This window comes from Botryllus schlosseri, chromosome 13 (genome assembly GCF_051294905.1).
Source record: "Botryllus schlosseri isolate E-star chromosome 13, Bs_hap1, whole genome shotgun sequence".
NCBI classification, from domain to species: Eukaryota; Metazoa; Chordata; class Ascidiacea; order Stolidobranchia; family Styelidae; genus Botryllus; species Botryllus schlosseri.
This window is the reverse complement of record NC_137248.1, coordinates 998,050-1,015,292: the sequence shown is the minus strand read 5'-3', so window position 1 is coordinate 1,015,292 and position 17,243 is coordinate 998,050. Positions and strand designations below refer to the sequence as shown.

Sequence of the window (17,243 nt, the reverse complement as noted above, 5' to 3'; positions counted from 1 at the left end):
CATCAGTAGATTTTGTCACTATATAATCAGCGATTCTCGGAAATGAGCACTCACAAATCAAACTGACGGTCGGTGAAAAAACGTGACTGTTTCTGAAGATTTGGTGCAAAATATTTTAAAAGTTATATTGTCCTCAAAATGAGATATCTCGGGCCATATTAATCATCATTCTGTTCCGTTTTCAGAGGATACGATTCGATAGACTGGTTCGGACAAATAATAATGATAATCGTAATAATCGTTGGATTCCATATTTTCATCCACCCTGGACATACAATAGTGCACACAACAACACACGACGTAATGAACAGATATAGCAACTGCTTGAAGCAATTTGGCGAACATCAGCGTCATGTTGACTCGAGTCATGACTAGTCCCGTCTGTTGAATGACTTACAACTTAATTTGAGTCACTGTCGTGATATGCATTGGCTTTTGACTCGGCCGTATATTGATGCACCCGGAAATTGTACGAGGTAGCCGTAATAAATGTATAGATTAATTTCAATTGATGTTATGGCAAAAGCTATCTTCTAGTACGGCATCACGAACAAGCTATTCACATCTGCCTGAAGACATCTCGGGCTAGATACGAGACAGGGATATCTACAAAACGAGTCTATGATTTGAGATCTACTTAGTGATAGTATAATAGTCCCTTTGTAATTCCGTGCACTCTTTCTTGATAATCCGCATTTCTTTCTATATTCCTGCATGAGGGATATTGCAAAGAAATAGGATTTAAGGTCAACGCGTTCGCGTAATTTGTGCCGATTTTCAGTTAACCCTGTCCATTAAGCTAGCTGTAAAAGAGGACATTTAGGCGTCCTCGGAGGACATTTTCAATCTTCTGAAAAAGGACAAATCCTCCAGAAGGGCGACGTATGGTAAGTGGCACACCTACTCTATGACCAATGATCTATAGAATAACTAACAGATAGGCGATTCCACAGGGACAACCAAAAACGCCATAGATGACACGAAATCTGGATTGACAAGGTTGACTAAAAATTAAAGGCCAACCGTAACCGATTTTACGATTGAGCGGGTCTTTCGAGAGTCGAGTTGAGGAACGATATTTTTTTTCCTAGTCAACATGATAGTATTTGCCGTAAAAATGTTCATATTACCGTTTTCTCGTCCGCCATCATAACTTTTACAAGTGTCCTATTTTCCGGATCTCAAAATATATAGTAGTATGACCGTAATCATATGATGATACGATCGTCGTTATACAATGTTTTTCGCAATTCTTTCCTAGTTGCTGACGATTACCCCTGACGAGTGTCAGCCGAACATATCCGGGTGTCTTTCAATATCTATCTATTATTCAATTGTATATTAAAGTTCTGCGCGTCCAAGAAGCTCTTAATACCCTTTTTAATCCCCCATAACAAAATCAAATTTGTTTCAAAGTTTCCACCTTGATAACGCCACAGCTAGCAGCTTTATTTCGTCTTTTCAATGAAAAAAGAACGGCAATAGATAGCACAGAAAAACATTTCGGTCACAACGTAAAATGATTTCTTGATTTTCAAGTACGACAGGACGAAAAGAGGAATGTCCGAATGAATAGAAAAGGCAGAGAAATGTCAATAATCGGTTGTGCACCCAAGAGGAAATCAAAGAACAATAGAAAAACAGCAGGAATTGCGCGCAAGAGATATCAGCGGCGAGTGATCAGATATAAAAGCAATAAACCAATTCAAGTTCGTCATGAGATTAGAAAAATCATATTTTTACCGAGAGCCGTGCAGAATTCAATGACTATTGTACAAATGTACAAAGTAGGGCTGCGCATATTGATCAAGTAAGTAGCGAGAGATGAATCTTTTCGAGCATTTAATACGAATGGGCCTTAATCTGTAGCAAAAACCAGTTTGGAATGTCGTTATTTTTAAGACATATCGTATTGAGCTGCGCGATTGAAACGCAGTCAGAAGTAAAATAAACACATCAATGAGATTATCAGAAACAAAAAAATAACCGGCTGGTTAGAATTATTTAGAGAGGACCACAGCCGCTGTGGAATGTAGCATAAAAATGGTTCCAAGCACCTATGAGCGTGCCACGCAATAGCATGCGAACATTGGACTTGGGATACATGAGAATTAGGGCTGTTCAATTTCTTCAAATTGTACTGGCTGCTCGATGAAATTGTTAGGTGTCCTAAAACAACGCTGCACACCAATTTTGGCTGAATTCTAACCAGTAGAAGCGAAGTTATTTGAGTACAAAGCTTTGGATTTGATAAAAATAGTATTTACGGTGGCAAATTCATTCTTCAATTATTTATTATGGATCTACCCACTGTAAATACTATGATTAGAAATACTAGGTCTGGGACATCAATAGCTTCGCTCCCTGGGATTGGAGCCAAATTTGTTGTGTATCGTTTTTCAGACAACCTGACAATTCCGTGGGGTAGCCAGTGAAATTTACAATATGTGTATATTTATTAAACAAATCCGAAACTTTTTTTATATAGCATTGCTTCAATAGGTTGGAATTTAGCCAAAATTTGTGTGCAGCACTTTTTTAGGTAACCTAGATCTTTTATCATATAGCCAGTAAAATTTGAAACTAAAGCGTTATTTTTTGAACAGCCCTAATGAGGTTGCGACTCTTTGAGCATGTGGGTTAAATTTGGGGATAGACATGAGGTTGGTGCCAGGATATAACGTCACTGTGGAGTAGATTATGTCCATTTAATCAATTTTTGAAAAATAAAGAGGTTTTTGTAAAGATTTTATTTTCTTTCCGTCAGATCTTGGCCATGGTTAAATTTGTCACACAATTGGTTGAGGATAGGGGTACTGCCGGGTTATAAAGTCCCATGCTCAAGTGACGCATGCTCAACTATGGTCTTCACTATGTCGCATATGCTCAAATGTTGAGCAACCACACGAGCATGTGGGCTTAAGGGTTAATTTTGCGGTTACTGAAGTCACATGCTCAAATGTCGAGCAAGTTAGGGGATGAGGGTTAATTTTGTGGACATATACTCGCATGCTAAAGTGTCGCACGCTCAAATGTCACGGATATCATAAAAAATGGCAACAATTGCCAGAATGAATCAAATAGTCATGGGCAACATAAAAAAATCGATCCGCATCTCATCAACATTGACAGTTACGTTACAATATCTCTAGATTTCGTTGCTTTTTCTTCTCTTGTTGGCAAAGAGGTTGCCGAACAATGCGCCAGCGTAATGGCCCCCCAGTCCTTGCGAATGTTGACCCACGTAGGCCCCCGCTTCGGGGCTGGGTTCGGGTGAGGGTAACATTCCGTTTGTACGTTTCTTCATAAGCATCGGCGTATGCGGAGAATTCTGTTGTGGAATCACAGGCTTGGAGAACTAGATAATTCTAGGCTAGATATATAATTAGACTAAGTAGAGCGAAATACTGGTAATTCAGACTTAATGAATTAAATGTCTCAATGTCCTCATTATAATTCTAATCTCATTTCCGGCTTTCCCGGAAATGCGACAGGAGAATTGTATCGTGTGAAACGAGCCTAGCTCGGCGTACAGACATTTGCCATTTTCATGCTTGTGAGAATCAAAAAATGTGTAGCTATCACGCAAAATTTAGTCTAACTTGGTCACCCAGGAACCAGTGGTACGCAGTGCAGTTGAATTGAAATTTTTCAGAAACTCTACACAAGAATACTCAGCGATAGGAGTCAAAACTTACTCGAGTATTAGGAAAATCTAGAAGCAGCCTACATTTCCACGGGAACAAACATGAAAAAGAAACTCACCAAGCATTCCGTCGGCGACAGCAAATTGAGCGCCCTCAGCAACCTTCCCGAGTTCATAGAAACCGCCCCGTTCTCACAAAAGCGCTCCGGGTTAGGACGCGGGCTCTCCGCCAGCAGACCCTCCATCAGGCTGCTCCCCAGGAGCTGCAGCTGAGTGGGCGAGTCGTGAGTCAGGCCTTTCCTTTGAAAGCACGGAGAGGAAAAGTCGCGAAGCGGGGTCCTCGTGGGTTGCGACCGGTGTTGGGTGAACGACGCCCCGCACATTTCCGCGACTTCATTCGAATCTGAGGGTTTAAATTTCAGTACGCATCTCAGATCAAACATTGTTTAGAATTTTACACCAGGGCTACAACAGAGTCAAAAGTTAATTCAACTTTTACAGTTTTGACTCGAATCATTTTCAATTCACCGCCGAGTCAAGTCCAAGTCCGTGAGTACAGGGCCGAGTCTGAGTCATAGTGTTTTGACTCGAGTCACCAAAAAATCGCGATTCGAGTTGAACTTGAGTCAAGTCGAATAATTAGTGCTGAGACGTTTTCGTAATTGCTACTTGTAATTGTAATTGAGAAGAATTTCACGTTCCTTCTACTTGAGTCGCAATGTTGACGACTTTGACCACTCATGTCCATACCTTTACGTTTCTGTTGCAGTCCACCATCCTCGCACAGACTGGAGAACAAAAACTCGGGTCTGGACACACCGTTGATACGCGGGAACGTGTTGCCCTCCTTTGCGACACCACAGACGCGTCTCGGCAATGGCATTTGATACTGAAACACAAAACTATCTTACGGTCCAGAGTTGGGCAACTGTTTTCAGCTATTCCAAATCAGATTCTAATTGCCAGTACTGAATTCATGAAAATTAGAATTAAAATTACTGAATTCGCTAAAATTTGGAAATTTTTGAACAACCCTTATGTACAGCCAGCAACCGTGGCACGTTTCGCACGATACAAGTTCTCCTGTAGCACTTTCGGGAAAACCAGAAATTAGATTGAAATTAAAATTAAAGCATAGAAACATTTCACATATTAGATTGGAATTAATGAATTCGAGAAAACTCAGAAATCGAACAAAAATTACGAATTAGAAAGAAATACCACAAAAATCAAGTTCACTTCATTTCAAATCAGATTTCATTCTAAAAAATGAGACAATGGCAAACATCAGTCCATCGAGATTAGTTAGTTTCGCACGTTGCAGTTCTCTTGTAGCGTTTTCTGGACAACCAGAAAAGAGATCAGAATTAAAATGAGAGTATACAAACATTTCACAAATTAGATTACCTACATTCGCTCGGCGACACTTGAAAAATCAGCATGAACTCAAATGTAGTAATATTGAAAATTTTAATGTAATGAAACATTAGCTGCAGTATGTTTGATATGACCCTATATTTGAAGGTACTCTTGGATATACAAAAGTTCAATATACAATTGAATAATATATTCATATCGTCAGCAGCTAGTAGACAATTGGAAAGAATATTGTACTTGAGTGATACGATTGCTAACATACAATGTCCTGGCAGAGCTCTACTACCGGGAAGTACCAAGCAAATGATTCTCACCCCTTCCGCGGTGGGTAAATTCTGAAGAGTAACTTGATTTGCATAATCAGACATCAACACAGGGGCGGGGAAATGGAAGGTCTGCTCTTTTAAAGGCGCGGCCTTTTCCTGACCACCGTCGTAGGCCGAGTCAGCGCTGTTGCTCCTCTGCAAAAGACAGGCATGACGACTGACGAGGGACGTCTACACAACTGCGTTACACACCATATCATGTGAAGAACGAATTACAGAAAAATCTGGCTGCAGAGTTTGACTAAAAATTTCCAGTTTTTCCAAATTATATCAGAATCAAAATTACTGAATTCACAAAAACTTAATAATTGAATTCAATTTTGAATTAGAAATAAATAAAAAATGAAAAGTTACGCTGCTAGGTAATTTTCAGCTTTTCCAAATTAGATTAGAATTCGAATTCCTGAATTAGCAAAATCTTGAAAATCGAATTACGTTTCAAATTTAAAGAAATACAACAAAAATCAAGTTCACTTCACATCGAATAACAGTTCATGAGCACAAGGACGGGAAATATCTGTACACTAAGCTTGGCTGGTTCCGTGCTATACAGTTCTCTTGTAGCATTTTCAGGGAAACCAGAAATTAGAATACAATTGTAATGCGAGCATAGAAACTTTTCACAATCTACATCACCGGCATTTCGCACTAATTAACGTAGTCTAATTAGAAAAGTAGAATTATCTAGCTGTCCAAGTCTGCCCTTCAAATAACTAAACTGAACAGGGTCACACAATTAACCCGACAAAATCTGTTCGTTTGACTCTAATCAAGTCAATCACCTGCAAATCTTCTTTCTGGCATGCCAGCAAAGCCTGTGGCTGAGAGTTAAAAGCTCTGTTCGTATCGTTGTTTGAAGATCTGCGAATGAAACGCAATGAAAATTCGAAGCGCTTCCAGGAGGTACAGAGCTTCAATGTACAAATCGTTAATATATTCACATTGGAATAAACCAGAATAATTTATAGTTCATTTCAATATCAATATATCATTTAATCGCAATGAAAATTGTTGAGTTATAACACACAAATTCTCACATTTGGCAAAACGCCGATGGATGATCTTGAAGGTGCGTGTCCAATCTTATCTTGGCCGGCAACGTTTCCCAATTCCCGTTGCTAACTCGCGAAGCATGCTGCTGTTCTTGCGTTCTGCCGACGTCCTGCGACAATGGATCCACAGGAATTCAAAAAGTATCCTTCTAAAGAGCTTCTTGGAGGTACAGAACTTGTATATACAATTGAATAATATAATCATATTGAAATAAACCCGAATATACACTCGTCAGGGGTAATCGTCAGCAACTAGCTGAGAAATATTCGAGTTTATTTCAACACGAATATCTCATTCAATCGTATATTGAAGTTCTGTACCTCAAAGAGTTTCTCTAATTAAAATCAGCATGTAAAATTCTCCAAACCTCTTGACTAGAGCTTCCAGAACTAAACACATCATCGTCAGCTGCATGCACGCCCGAGTCATAAGAAGCGCTGCGGCCGCGCGTAGATGGATTGCTTTGTTGATTGACGGAATGTGCATCAAAACCTATTGATCAAGGGTGGAAATAGTTCGAAACAATAGTTATGGAGTGATTTGTTTCTGAATTGAGATTTAGGATTTGAGTCGAGTGTTCTAGTATCACTCATGATGATGTCACAACTCGCAACAACATGAATCATGTGGAAATGTAAAACATGTATCTTTTGTGAACAAAAAGAATATGATGCCTGTTCTACAACACATCTAAGATTATTTAGTATTTTTTCGACTATATCCATTACATTGCACATTGTGACAATGTGGTGGGTTGATCATGACGTCATAGATATGTCATTTCCACTAACATGCGTTGTACTATATGTTTTGTATGCTGTGATACGACTGATCGAAGATTCAAGGCTTCAACAATAGAAAATAGCAGCGAAACGATAATTATAGGATAAATAACCTCTCAATACCAAGGACAGCATCATTTCAGTACTCGAAAAAAATCATCCTAACCTACTCACCGTTCACTCTCCCATCGGCATGAGCAGGAAAAGGCCTGTTGTTGATTTCATGAGGATGAAACTGTTGCACAGGCTCCGGTATGTTCAGCAGTCTGGAATGCAAAGCCCGTAGCAGTCTTTGAACCTGAAGAAAAGAATCATATTGTTCGTTTTTGCAAAATATCGGCGAAACAGTCGAGTCGAAATCGTGACAAGACACAACAAAGCAGATTAGAAAAAAAGAGAATCTACCTCTGGGTCCGTGTTGGTAAGCGCCTGCGTGAGAGGCGCAGCCAGAATTGGCATACTAGGTGGTAGACCGTTATTGCCTGAAAAAAGAAGGTGATGTCATCGAAGGCGCTAAGCAAGTATCATAGGCCTGGTTTCACTGAAAAAACTGAAAATTGTAGCAGTAGAACTAGAAGCAGTTTAAAATCATAACCATATTAAAAATCGGCAAAATCTACTTGATTGATAAGAAAAAGTGCTCGAGAATTAGAGTTCTAAACAACGTTTCACCTGTTGACTTGCCCGGAAACTGCATAGGATCCAGTTTGTGTAAAGGCGTAGGGAGCAGACCGCCGGTCGGATTGTTGCGTTTCAGATCTCTCGACGCTTTTAAAGAGTTGAGTATCACCAATCCGCACGGACCAGGCACGCAAAACGTCACTCTGAGCTTCTTTCCACCTGCAAAAAGCTGGCGGTTACCAAAAATCTCCAAAAACAGACGTTCATTTTTCTGGCACTGTGACAACTGACAATGTTCTGCGGCAGTGATCGATTTCAACTTAGTGACAAGCCAGGAAGCAAATTCTAAAAATAACTTTAAGCTACTTGATAAAATTGCTAAGTTTGCTAAAAAACGCCGCAGACCGATTTCAATTTTTCACTAAAATTTTCAAGGGGTATGCCATACATGTCGATAAATCGCAGTTTAAGATAAGTTTTAGAAGGCATTACCTATGTTATATCCGCTCATAAGAACCCACATGCTTTCGGCCTCTGACGGCGTGGAATATTCAATGACAGAGAAATCGTCCACGGCACAGTATGCACTCTGAATAGAAAGAATCAGCGCCGATTAGCCAAAGATTAGTGCTGGGCTGAATTGAGTACTAATTAGAGTCATTTGGTGAAACATGATTCTTTCGAAATTATACGAAAATTATGGTTTCAATGATATAATTTTCCAATGCGGAGGCTGTAAACCTCGACTGGCCATACCACAGCATACGAAGTATGTAGTAGGCCTACAAAGCTAAGCAGTACGCACGTTAGTGGAAATGACATATCTGTGGCGTCGTGATCAACGCTCAGCATTGTCACAAAGTGCAATGAAAAAGGTATGGTCGAAAAAATACAAAATAATCTGCGATACTTAGGTTAGGCACTCGATCTTGCCTTGCCTAGAATTCATTCCGAAATTGACTTTACCTGGCAAAACACGGGTCTGATATTTTTACAGGAGAAAAGTTGGCCGAGCGATTTCACATCTTTGTGCGAGACCGGCACGTTTTCAATAAATATACAGCTAGAATGGAGGCCAGAGTATGACTGCGGTATTGCGTCAAGCCAATGAACCTGAAACGTATCAAAGGACGTCGTAAATTTTAACACGCTATTCGTGAATAGAGCTATAATTCCAGTTACCCACCTGAACTGTAGATGTCGCGACAACTTTACCGTTCAAATGATTCTTGGCTTTAATCGAAGACTCTTTGCTCGTATATTCAACACATCCATATCCTTTGCTTCTACCAGACGTTTCGCTGAAAATAATTACAGGGCATCAGCGCGGCAGAGGTTTTCCAAATTAGAATTAGAATTACCGAATTCGCAAAAACTTGGGAATTGAAATAGAGCAAAAATCAAATTCAATTCATATGAAACCGGACTTCATTCTCATCAGCGCGAGAAAACCAGAAATAGATTAAGATTGAATTGTAACCATGTATGAAATGAGCCCGAATATTTTCGGTGACACTTTTCAATGGTAATCATCAGCAACTGGCAGAGAATTGGAAATGAACATTGTATATCAACACATATATATTTCTACAATGAACAACTTTCCAATTCTCTACTGGTTGCTGACGAGTGTCAGCCGGAAATAGTCAAGTTCATTTCAATATGAATATACTATTCAATCGCATATTGAAGTTCTGTACCACAAAGAAGCTCTTAAGGTTAAGATTAAAATGGGAGCAAGTTGAATTGGAATTAGATTATATTTCGCTGGAAGAAGTCTAACTAGCCAACTGCAATTCTCTGTCCGATACCACATACTCTGCACTCAGTGCACTGCAGTAGGCCTGTTCAAAAATAACTATTTTTATTCTTCAAATTTTACTGGCTCAAGATACGATTCATCACAAATTTGTCTGAATTCCAACCCGTAGAAGCGAAGTTTACGGGTATAAAATTCTGGATTCAATCTTAACGGGAGAATTTCCCATCGTAATTTGTAAATTCCATTTTTTCAAATCCAAAATATTCCACCTCAATAATTTGGATTTGGAATTGAACCATAATTAATTTGCATTGCTTTTAAAGCAACCTAACAATTCTTCGAACTCGCCAATAACATTTGAAAAAAACATTATCTTTGAACATACTTAATCAACAGGCAATTGCCTTGAGAGACCCGTCATACCTGTGTACAAGAAAGCATCTCTCCGGCGTCCCGAATGGGGTGATAAGGGTGAGAAATTGCTCCCTCGTATAATGCTCAGGCAGTTGGGTGACACAGAGCATAAAGTCGCAGGATGCAGGAGACACCACGAGCCTAGAACCTCGGCAGAACTTCATATTCAGGTCATTCACGCATCTGCATGCAGACTCCCCATCCAGTAGTACAGCTTTACCTTTGAAATAGTAAATAGGTTTACACTTCATATTGCCCCTTTGGAAGCAAAGTAGCTTAAAGTGCCCCTTTTACCTATTTTGAGAACATTTGAACTTTACATTACATTCAAGTAAAGTTTTCAGTTTCTTTCGGCCATACCTTGGCCGTGGTCAACTTTGAAACAATGTGACAAACATAAACATGGTCAAAATACTGCCGAACAAACACAAAAATTTTACTAAAACTTGACTTTCTATCAATATGAAAAATGGATCCCAAAATTTGAAAAAATGGACATTGTCAGCTACTTTGATTCCATCATAACAATACATTTGCTTTAGTTCTCGGCGACTCAAACTTAAATTGCACGCCCATTATTATTATATTCCTATATCTTTTGTATTTATCGCTCTGTATGCTGACTTGGCAAAGTCATATCTGCGGCATTGACTCCATTTCGCATTTATTATGTAATCATCAATGGGACACAGTAAAACCTGCAAAATATACCAATTCTAACTAGATCGTATTTTTGAGCAGACACCTACAACCGGCACCTTCACCAATAAATTCAGCCGATATTCAGAGTCCTCCGACTATCTACAGCCAATTTGTGAAATGGCCGATACCGATATTTCATTTAAAGTGCGATATCCACTTGATGGAATCAGCGAACTGATAATTATCGGAATAGCTGGACAGGCCTAGCTTTTACTATAATTCGTCTTGTTGGTATTACAGCCAAATCTACAGGTTTTGCAGGTTATACAGCGTCCCAATATGAATATACGAACATATGTGATGTCTCTACAAAAATAGCTGAAATTTCCAGTAACCATCAGTAGCTATACTTACATGATAAGCTCATTTTGTCGATGTGAATCTGTTGGTAATGGTAGGGCTTCAAAATATCGGAGATGTCCTGAATTACAAAGAAAAAAACAGGATTATCATTCCAATTGCCGAAACTGCAATTTTGACAATAATGCGGGTATATTTCTGACTTGAAAAAACTCGAGGCAAAAATCATAGACGGTATTAGGTCTATGATTTTTGCCTCAAGTTTTTTCAAGAACCTACTACACCTCTGAGATATATCCCCACAATAATTGGTGTATTTTACTCATTTACATCCAGGGGAAGGGTGGGACTCAATACCATTAGCCCATGATCAGACTTGTACGAAGTTCCGATCTAGTTAATTGACGGAAGACTAACTACTGGTTTTTTGAGTACTTCTAGTTCTAGTTGCGAATTTTTAAAAGTTAGCAAAGTTCTTCAAAAAATAATTCATGTCGCAGAACAACAAAAAAACACACGCGTTCGTTTCTCGTTTGGCATGAACCCTGAAACTGGTTTTCATTGCCATTACCATTTCAGCATAGAGCTCATGAGTTTTGGGGGTCGGAAACCCTCAACTATATCTCCAAGCTTATTTTCAAATCAGTAATTCGTACGAACAGTTAGTTACCATTAGTTAGTTCCGTTTGGCGTTTTGGATGTTTAGTTGCGGATTTTCAAGTTTTTAGGTCTATATAGTTGCGCATTTTGAAAATCTAATAGTTTGTACAAGTCTGCCCATGATGCCATCATACAAAATATAGCAGCAGCAGACTACAAGTTCCCTCCTCACATAATATCGGACAATACCTGATTCGTGATTCCTGGAGGCATGTTCTTGATCGATATTCTCCTACACTTTTTGCTGAACTCACATCGCGAACTGGCAAGCGCTCGTCGATCATCACCATTCGAGCAATCCATTACCCAAATTCATAAAATGAAGGTAATAGCTACCGACCGACTAGTTAGTGGTGAGACGTCGAGGGACCGGATATGTGCTGGTAAAGAGAACGAGTTACAAATAACTGCAACGAGACAATAACCTTGCAGAAAGTTAACTAAACTGAAATTACGATTTGCATTCGAAGCTGAAACATGGGATATAGCAGCAGCCACAAAATCAAAAGAAAATTGAATTTACTATAAAATCGCTACAGCGACTACACCAAGCAAGCAACTCCCAAGTTCCAGTGATTGACTTTGACGAGCAGTCGAGCACCGAGCAGTGTTCCCAGAATCGCAGTATGCGCCTATAATAGTTGCGAATTTCCTGATGATAACGTATAGTTCTAAATGAAGAATACTAGTATGATTTCAAATTTTTACTGGTTGGAGGTATGACGACATTTGGGTTCGCTTTACGCACTTCAAAGCAGCATAGGTTTTTACATAGTAAGAACGGAAAGAAAAGTTAACCCTTTAGTTTACCGGACCACGACCTGACATATCGATCTCGCCTTCAGACACATGCCACCTTTTTGTCACCTGTTCTTTTACATTATCTTCTTTCACTTTTCATTCAGTGTGCATGCATCCTTTTTTACTTCGCCTAGGCCAGGTGGGTGTCTGATTTCGAAGACTACTGCAAGTCGTTTCGACACCTTCCTAATTGCCTTATAATAGATTTAAAAAAGTCCTACTTGATCACCTCCTGTCGTTATACTACTAACACTGTTGCCCTACCTCGCCCAGACATTGCTTCATTGATCATTTGCTACCATCGTTTAATTTTTATTCTATTTTCCTTTTTTAACTAAACATTTTTACAGCCTGACTGTTCAGAGTCAAGTGTACCTGTTTGATGCTGGTGTGATCAGACTAGATGACCTTCACGGTCTTATCGATCATTCCTATCTAATACCGAATACTGTGTAGGTATAGTGCTGGTACTATAGGTTTACTCTCCTCCAGTATAGGAAAGTGACCATAATTTTCTCTTTACTGTTGTAATTCCCAGAGTCGCAGTTTTGTTTCGAATGCGCCTCAACATCTCATGTAGGCTATTAAGTTATTTCCCCATGAAGTTGCAAATTCAATTTGTTTGGATGTGACGTTTAATGTACTACGAAAGCGAGATACCCATTTCGATGACAAGATTATGAGTCGGCGATGTTTGTATTTTCAAGGAGAGTTGCTAATTCGTTTCTCAGTTCATACACTCGTGCAAGCATAGCTGCTCGACTTAATGCGCGAACATGGCAGATATACAGGACATCGCCATATTGATTCTCTGCTTCTAGTAATATATGGGGTAGGCTATCTGTCGGTGATTAAGTTTGTGAGACCAAAATCAGATGTCGCCACTGTGTCCAAAACACTATTCAGATTTGTTGTCTTGGCGGTACAATGTCCTCTGGTGAATTAAAGTGCAGATGACTAACCTATGCGGAGGCTAGTTATCTATAATGAAACGGAAGGTTTGAGATTTTGTCATTGCGTTTTTGAAGCAGAGGAGCGGCACCTTTATTGTCGCACCCTATCAGAGTGGCAAACCCTTAAAAAAGTATGGTATACCTTTGGTTGCGCGATACACCCGCTTAATAAGCACTGGTGTAGTCTACTCTACAGATATTCTCTATCTCCTACTTTTAGTAGTAGATAGAGAGTCTCCTACTAGTCAACCGCCTCCGCACCAGTTTTATGACGTAACAATAGACTGATACGACGTAGGATATCGCAGCAATGCCGCATTCTTTCCAAGCTGTGCTGCACTGCAGATTGGAACTCATTACGAAACTGCGGGCCGTATTCTTGTGGTAACTAATTACTTGGTCGCGGGCCGGACGATTTCGCTTGGCGGGCCGGATCCGGCCCGAGGGCCGTAGATTGCCGACCCTTGATCTAGGCCAGTGGTTCTCAGCCTTTTTGTCTTCGCGGACCCCTTCCGGACCGTCACGGACCCCCATGAACAGGCCGTGTTATTTTTGGCATATGCCAAAACTGCCAAAAATAACTTATTTTTGGCATTTTTCGATTTTTATTTTTGGCAGTTTTGGCATTGTCCTCTAAATAGATATTTCCAGCCTCGAATTAGTCACAAAAACGCTTTATTTGGGCTAGTTTGTCAAAAGACACCACAAAATGTGCAGCATCCACGTATAATCAGTGCCAACAAACAATAAGAGAAGAAAAAACCTAACGATTTCATTGGTTAATTATATCAAACGAAACCACAAAATGTGCAGTATCCATCGGAATCGGTGCCAATAAGCAAAAAAATAAGAAAGAAAAGCCTAACAAACACGCTCAACAGCTGATTGTAACAGCTGTTGAATGGACTTAAAGGGGCACTGCGCTATAAAAATGATATGGTCTCAAATTGAAGGTAAAAACGATAAAATTTTTGGCCGCAGCCATTTCGTTCAGAACGCCACCGTAATGGAGCTGCAATTTATAGAAATTTCTACAAGACCAGTTGCCGCGACTGCTTAACCCGTTACATGGCACGATGTCTTCATCGTCGCACTTGCTCGAAGCGATAAGGCAATCACGCAGAGAACGAAACTTAGACACATTTCCTTCATAACATTGGCTGACACATTTCCTTCATAACATTGGCTGACACATTTCCTTCATAACATTGGCTGACAACTATCTAAAATTCGTTCTCTGCGTGACTGCCTAATCGCGTCGAGCAAGTGCGGCGGTGAAGATATCGTGCCATGTAACGGGTTAAGCAGCCGCGGCAGCAGGTCTTGTAGAAATTTCAATAAATTGCAGCTCCATTACGGTGGCGTTCTGCAGGAAATGGCCGCGGCCAAAAATTTTTGTTCGTTTTTACCTTCAATTTGAGACCACATCATTTTTAGAGCGCAGTGCCCCTTTAAGTCGTTTGCACTGTAGCAGTGCTTCTAAACTCAGGTCAGCTAAGTTTCTCCTAAATTCATTTCTCGCCCAGCGAATCTGGGAAATATCGGCTTCAACAGTAGCCGCCGAGGGAAAGAATGTTGCCAGTCATCCACAAAAGGTTTTCAGAACTTCAAAATCTTTGGAGGGCCGAACCGGCTTCCATGCATCATGAAAAGAGATCACTTCGCCAGTGCCATCGATCTCATCGCGGAAAAATTTTTCTTCCTGATCCTTTTCCAGGAGTTTCCGGTGTTGTCTCTCAACACATTCTATGTAGTAGCCCGACCATCATTTCTACTTCAGTCTACCGATATATTTCCGGAGGACATTTTTTCACTTCAGGTGGCTTTAATATTATACCAACTCGCATGGAAGAGTCCTGGAAAGGTTAGCTTGTTTAATAACATTGACGCAACAAGACTGTGTGGCAAAACGAGACTATGCAGCTCAGAAATAGCCAGACAGTTTGTTGCGTCACAATAATGTTCAACTCGATCACAATGCGAAAATCGTGGTTGATTTTGGGAGTTCCAGTTCCATGAGCAGAATATAATTTATATTTTAATAATCAGTACTGCGGCAGCTTCTCATTGGTACCCGTTTTATCAAATTTAGCGCTCGACAAGCCGGTCAAAAATGGTCGTAAAATTGCCTTTGGACAAATGGAAAGTATGACGTAAACCAAATGCAGTCAGCCGTTCAATCTCGCTGTGCCCACACCATTTAGGACACCATGCTTTCACCCCTAATGGGTGGGCTGGGCCCAGATTAAGAAACCTGCCTTTCACAAACGCTCTTATCGCTTGTAACGCGGTCCTGTTAACACAACACCATGAACGAAATACACTATTTGGCAGGCCGTGTTATTTTTGACATATGCCAAAAATTGCTTATTTTTGGCATTTTCAAATTTTTATTTTTGGCAGTTTTGGCATCTGGCTCCTGAAATGCCAAAAATAACACGGCCTGCCCATGAAGTTTTAGATCAAATTTAGCTCAATTATCATGCAATCGCCATTTGACTTGTGCAAATGATAGCTGTAGGCTTAGTTATAAAGAGCAACAAAATGACTTTTCTTGAAAATAAGATCATACTCTTCATGTTGAAATTGGAATGACTTTTAATATTTCAAAGCAAATTCTGCAACTGCATATCCTGAAATACGTGGTGGTGTCTTGAAAAAACGCGTCTTCGGTTTGATATGAACGAGTGCCGAAAATTCATTCCCACAATTTTAGGTTATGTCGAATATAATAATAACGCGTAACGCTTCCGACGACACATTTGGGTATGATCGCAACAAATATGGCACCAAAATTGAAAAGCGATTTTTTTCAATGTACATACAACGTCAAGCCTGGTCATTTCTATCTAGCACAGGGGTGTCAAACATACGGCCCGTGGGCTGCATTCGGCCCATCACACCACTTCATCCGGCCCGTGAGGCCATTTCGAGTAAATTGAAAAAAATTAATCTCATTATCCGACAAATTTTTAACAGAATTAAGTTGAGATTTTACTACTAAATAATTCGACGCAAATAATCCAGCATATTTTTCACCACGAATAGGTAGGACCAACGACGCATATCCGTTGTCCAGTGACATTGTCCACTAAAACGGGCATAGAAATATTTTAATCATATCCTCGTTACAGCCACTCTTATAGTAGCCTATAGGTAATAAATGTATTCAATCGGCCAATTATCGTATTTTGCCAATTCCATTGTTTGCGAATAACGTTGTCGCTGGAATAGAGTGGGCCCACATATTCCGTGATATCAATAAAGCATTCCAGTGAAAAGCAAAGATATGGATGTCGGCGTAGCATATTGAAATTATTTGACTGGTCCGGCCCGCGAGTGACTAAAACTTTACAAAACATCTTTAAACAGCAAAATGTTTGTATCAGTAGCAGGGCTGTGGAGTCGGTAAATTTTACCACCGACTCCGGCTCCGACTCCGACTCCACACATTTTCAATATACCAACTCCGACTCCTGAGTCTTTAAACGTACCGACACCGACTCCGACTCCGACTCCTGGGTCTTTAAACGTACCGACTCCGACTCCGACTCCCGACTCCGACTCCAGCATTATTACCAATTTACTTCGAAAATTATACGCCACATTGTCGGTTGAATGACTATCATACAACCATTAAACATATGCAAACATATGATTAACGGTGGCATGCTAAATTGTTTCATTGTGGCACAGCTCGAATTATCCACTATGCAATTAACATGAAAGAAAGATTTGCTAAATACACTTCCTTTTTCAAGTTTTTATAACATGGACTCTCTAATATCCTGAAATGTATGAATCATCCAAATATGGCAGATATCCAATCCTGTAGGCTATAGTAAA

The 17,243-nt window shown here is 39.9% G+C and overlaps 1 protein-coding gene across 1 annotated transcript; it reads right to left on the bottom strand.

The window, feature by feature from the left end:
• Positions 1–1,416: 1,416 nt before the first annotated feature.
• On the bottom strand, positions 1,417–12,064 carry LOC145453858 (uncharacterized). Its single transcript, XM_080331832.1, has 16 exons — positions 11,833–12,064; positions 11,038–11,104; positions 9,991–10,201; positions 8,992–9,106; positions 8,772–8,918; positions 8,298–8,394; positions 7,857–8,024; positions 7,590–7,666; positions 7,359–7,482; positions 6,770–6,894; positions 6,387–6,511; positions 6,132–6,210; positions 5,338–5,484; positions 4,397–4,535; positions 3,766–4,049; positions 1,417–3,331 (listed from the first exon to the last, which is right to left on the bottom strand). Exons 1-16 carry the CDS (start codon positions 11,944–11,946, stop codon positions 3,149–3,151), a joined length of 2,202 nt encoding a protein of 733 aa, XP_080187958.1. The 5' UTR covers positions 11,947–12,064; the 3' UTR covers positions 1,417–3,148.
• Positions 12,065–17,243: the final 5,179 nt, after the last annotated feature.

Coding starts and splice junctions, on each gene's coding strand:
- LOC145453858 (XM_080331832.1), bottom strand. CDS start 11,946: ATGGATTGCTCGAATGGTGATGATCGACGAGCGCTTGCCAGTTCGCGA. Junction 7,483..7,589: donor TTACCAACACGGACCCAGAG/GTAGATTCTCTT, acceptor TCTTTTCTTCAG/GTTCAAAGACTGCTACGGGC. Junction 6,211..6,386: donor CCATCGGCGTTTTGCCAAAT/GTGAGAATTTGT, acceptor TTTCATTCGCAG/ATCTTCAAACAACGATACGA.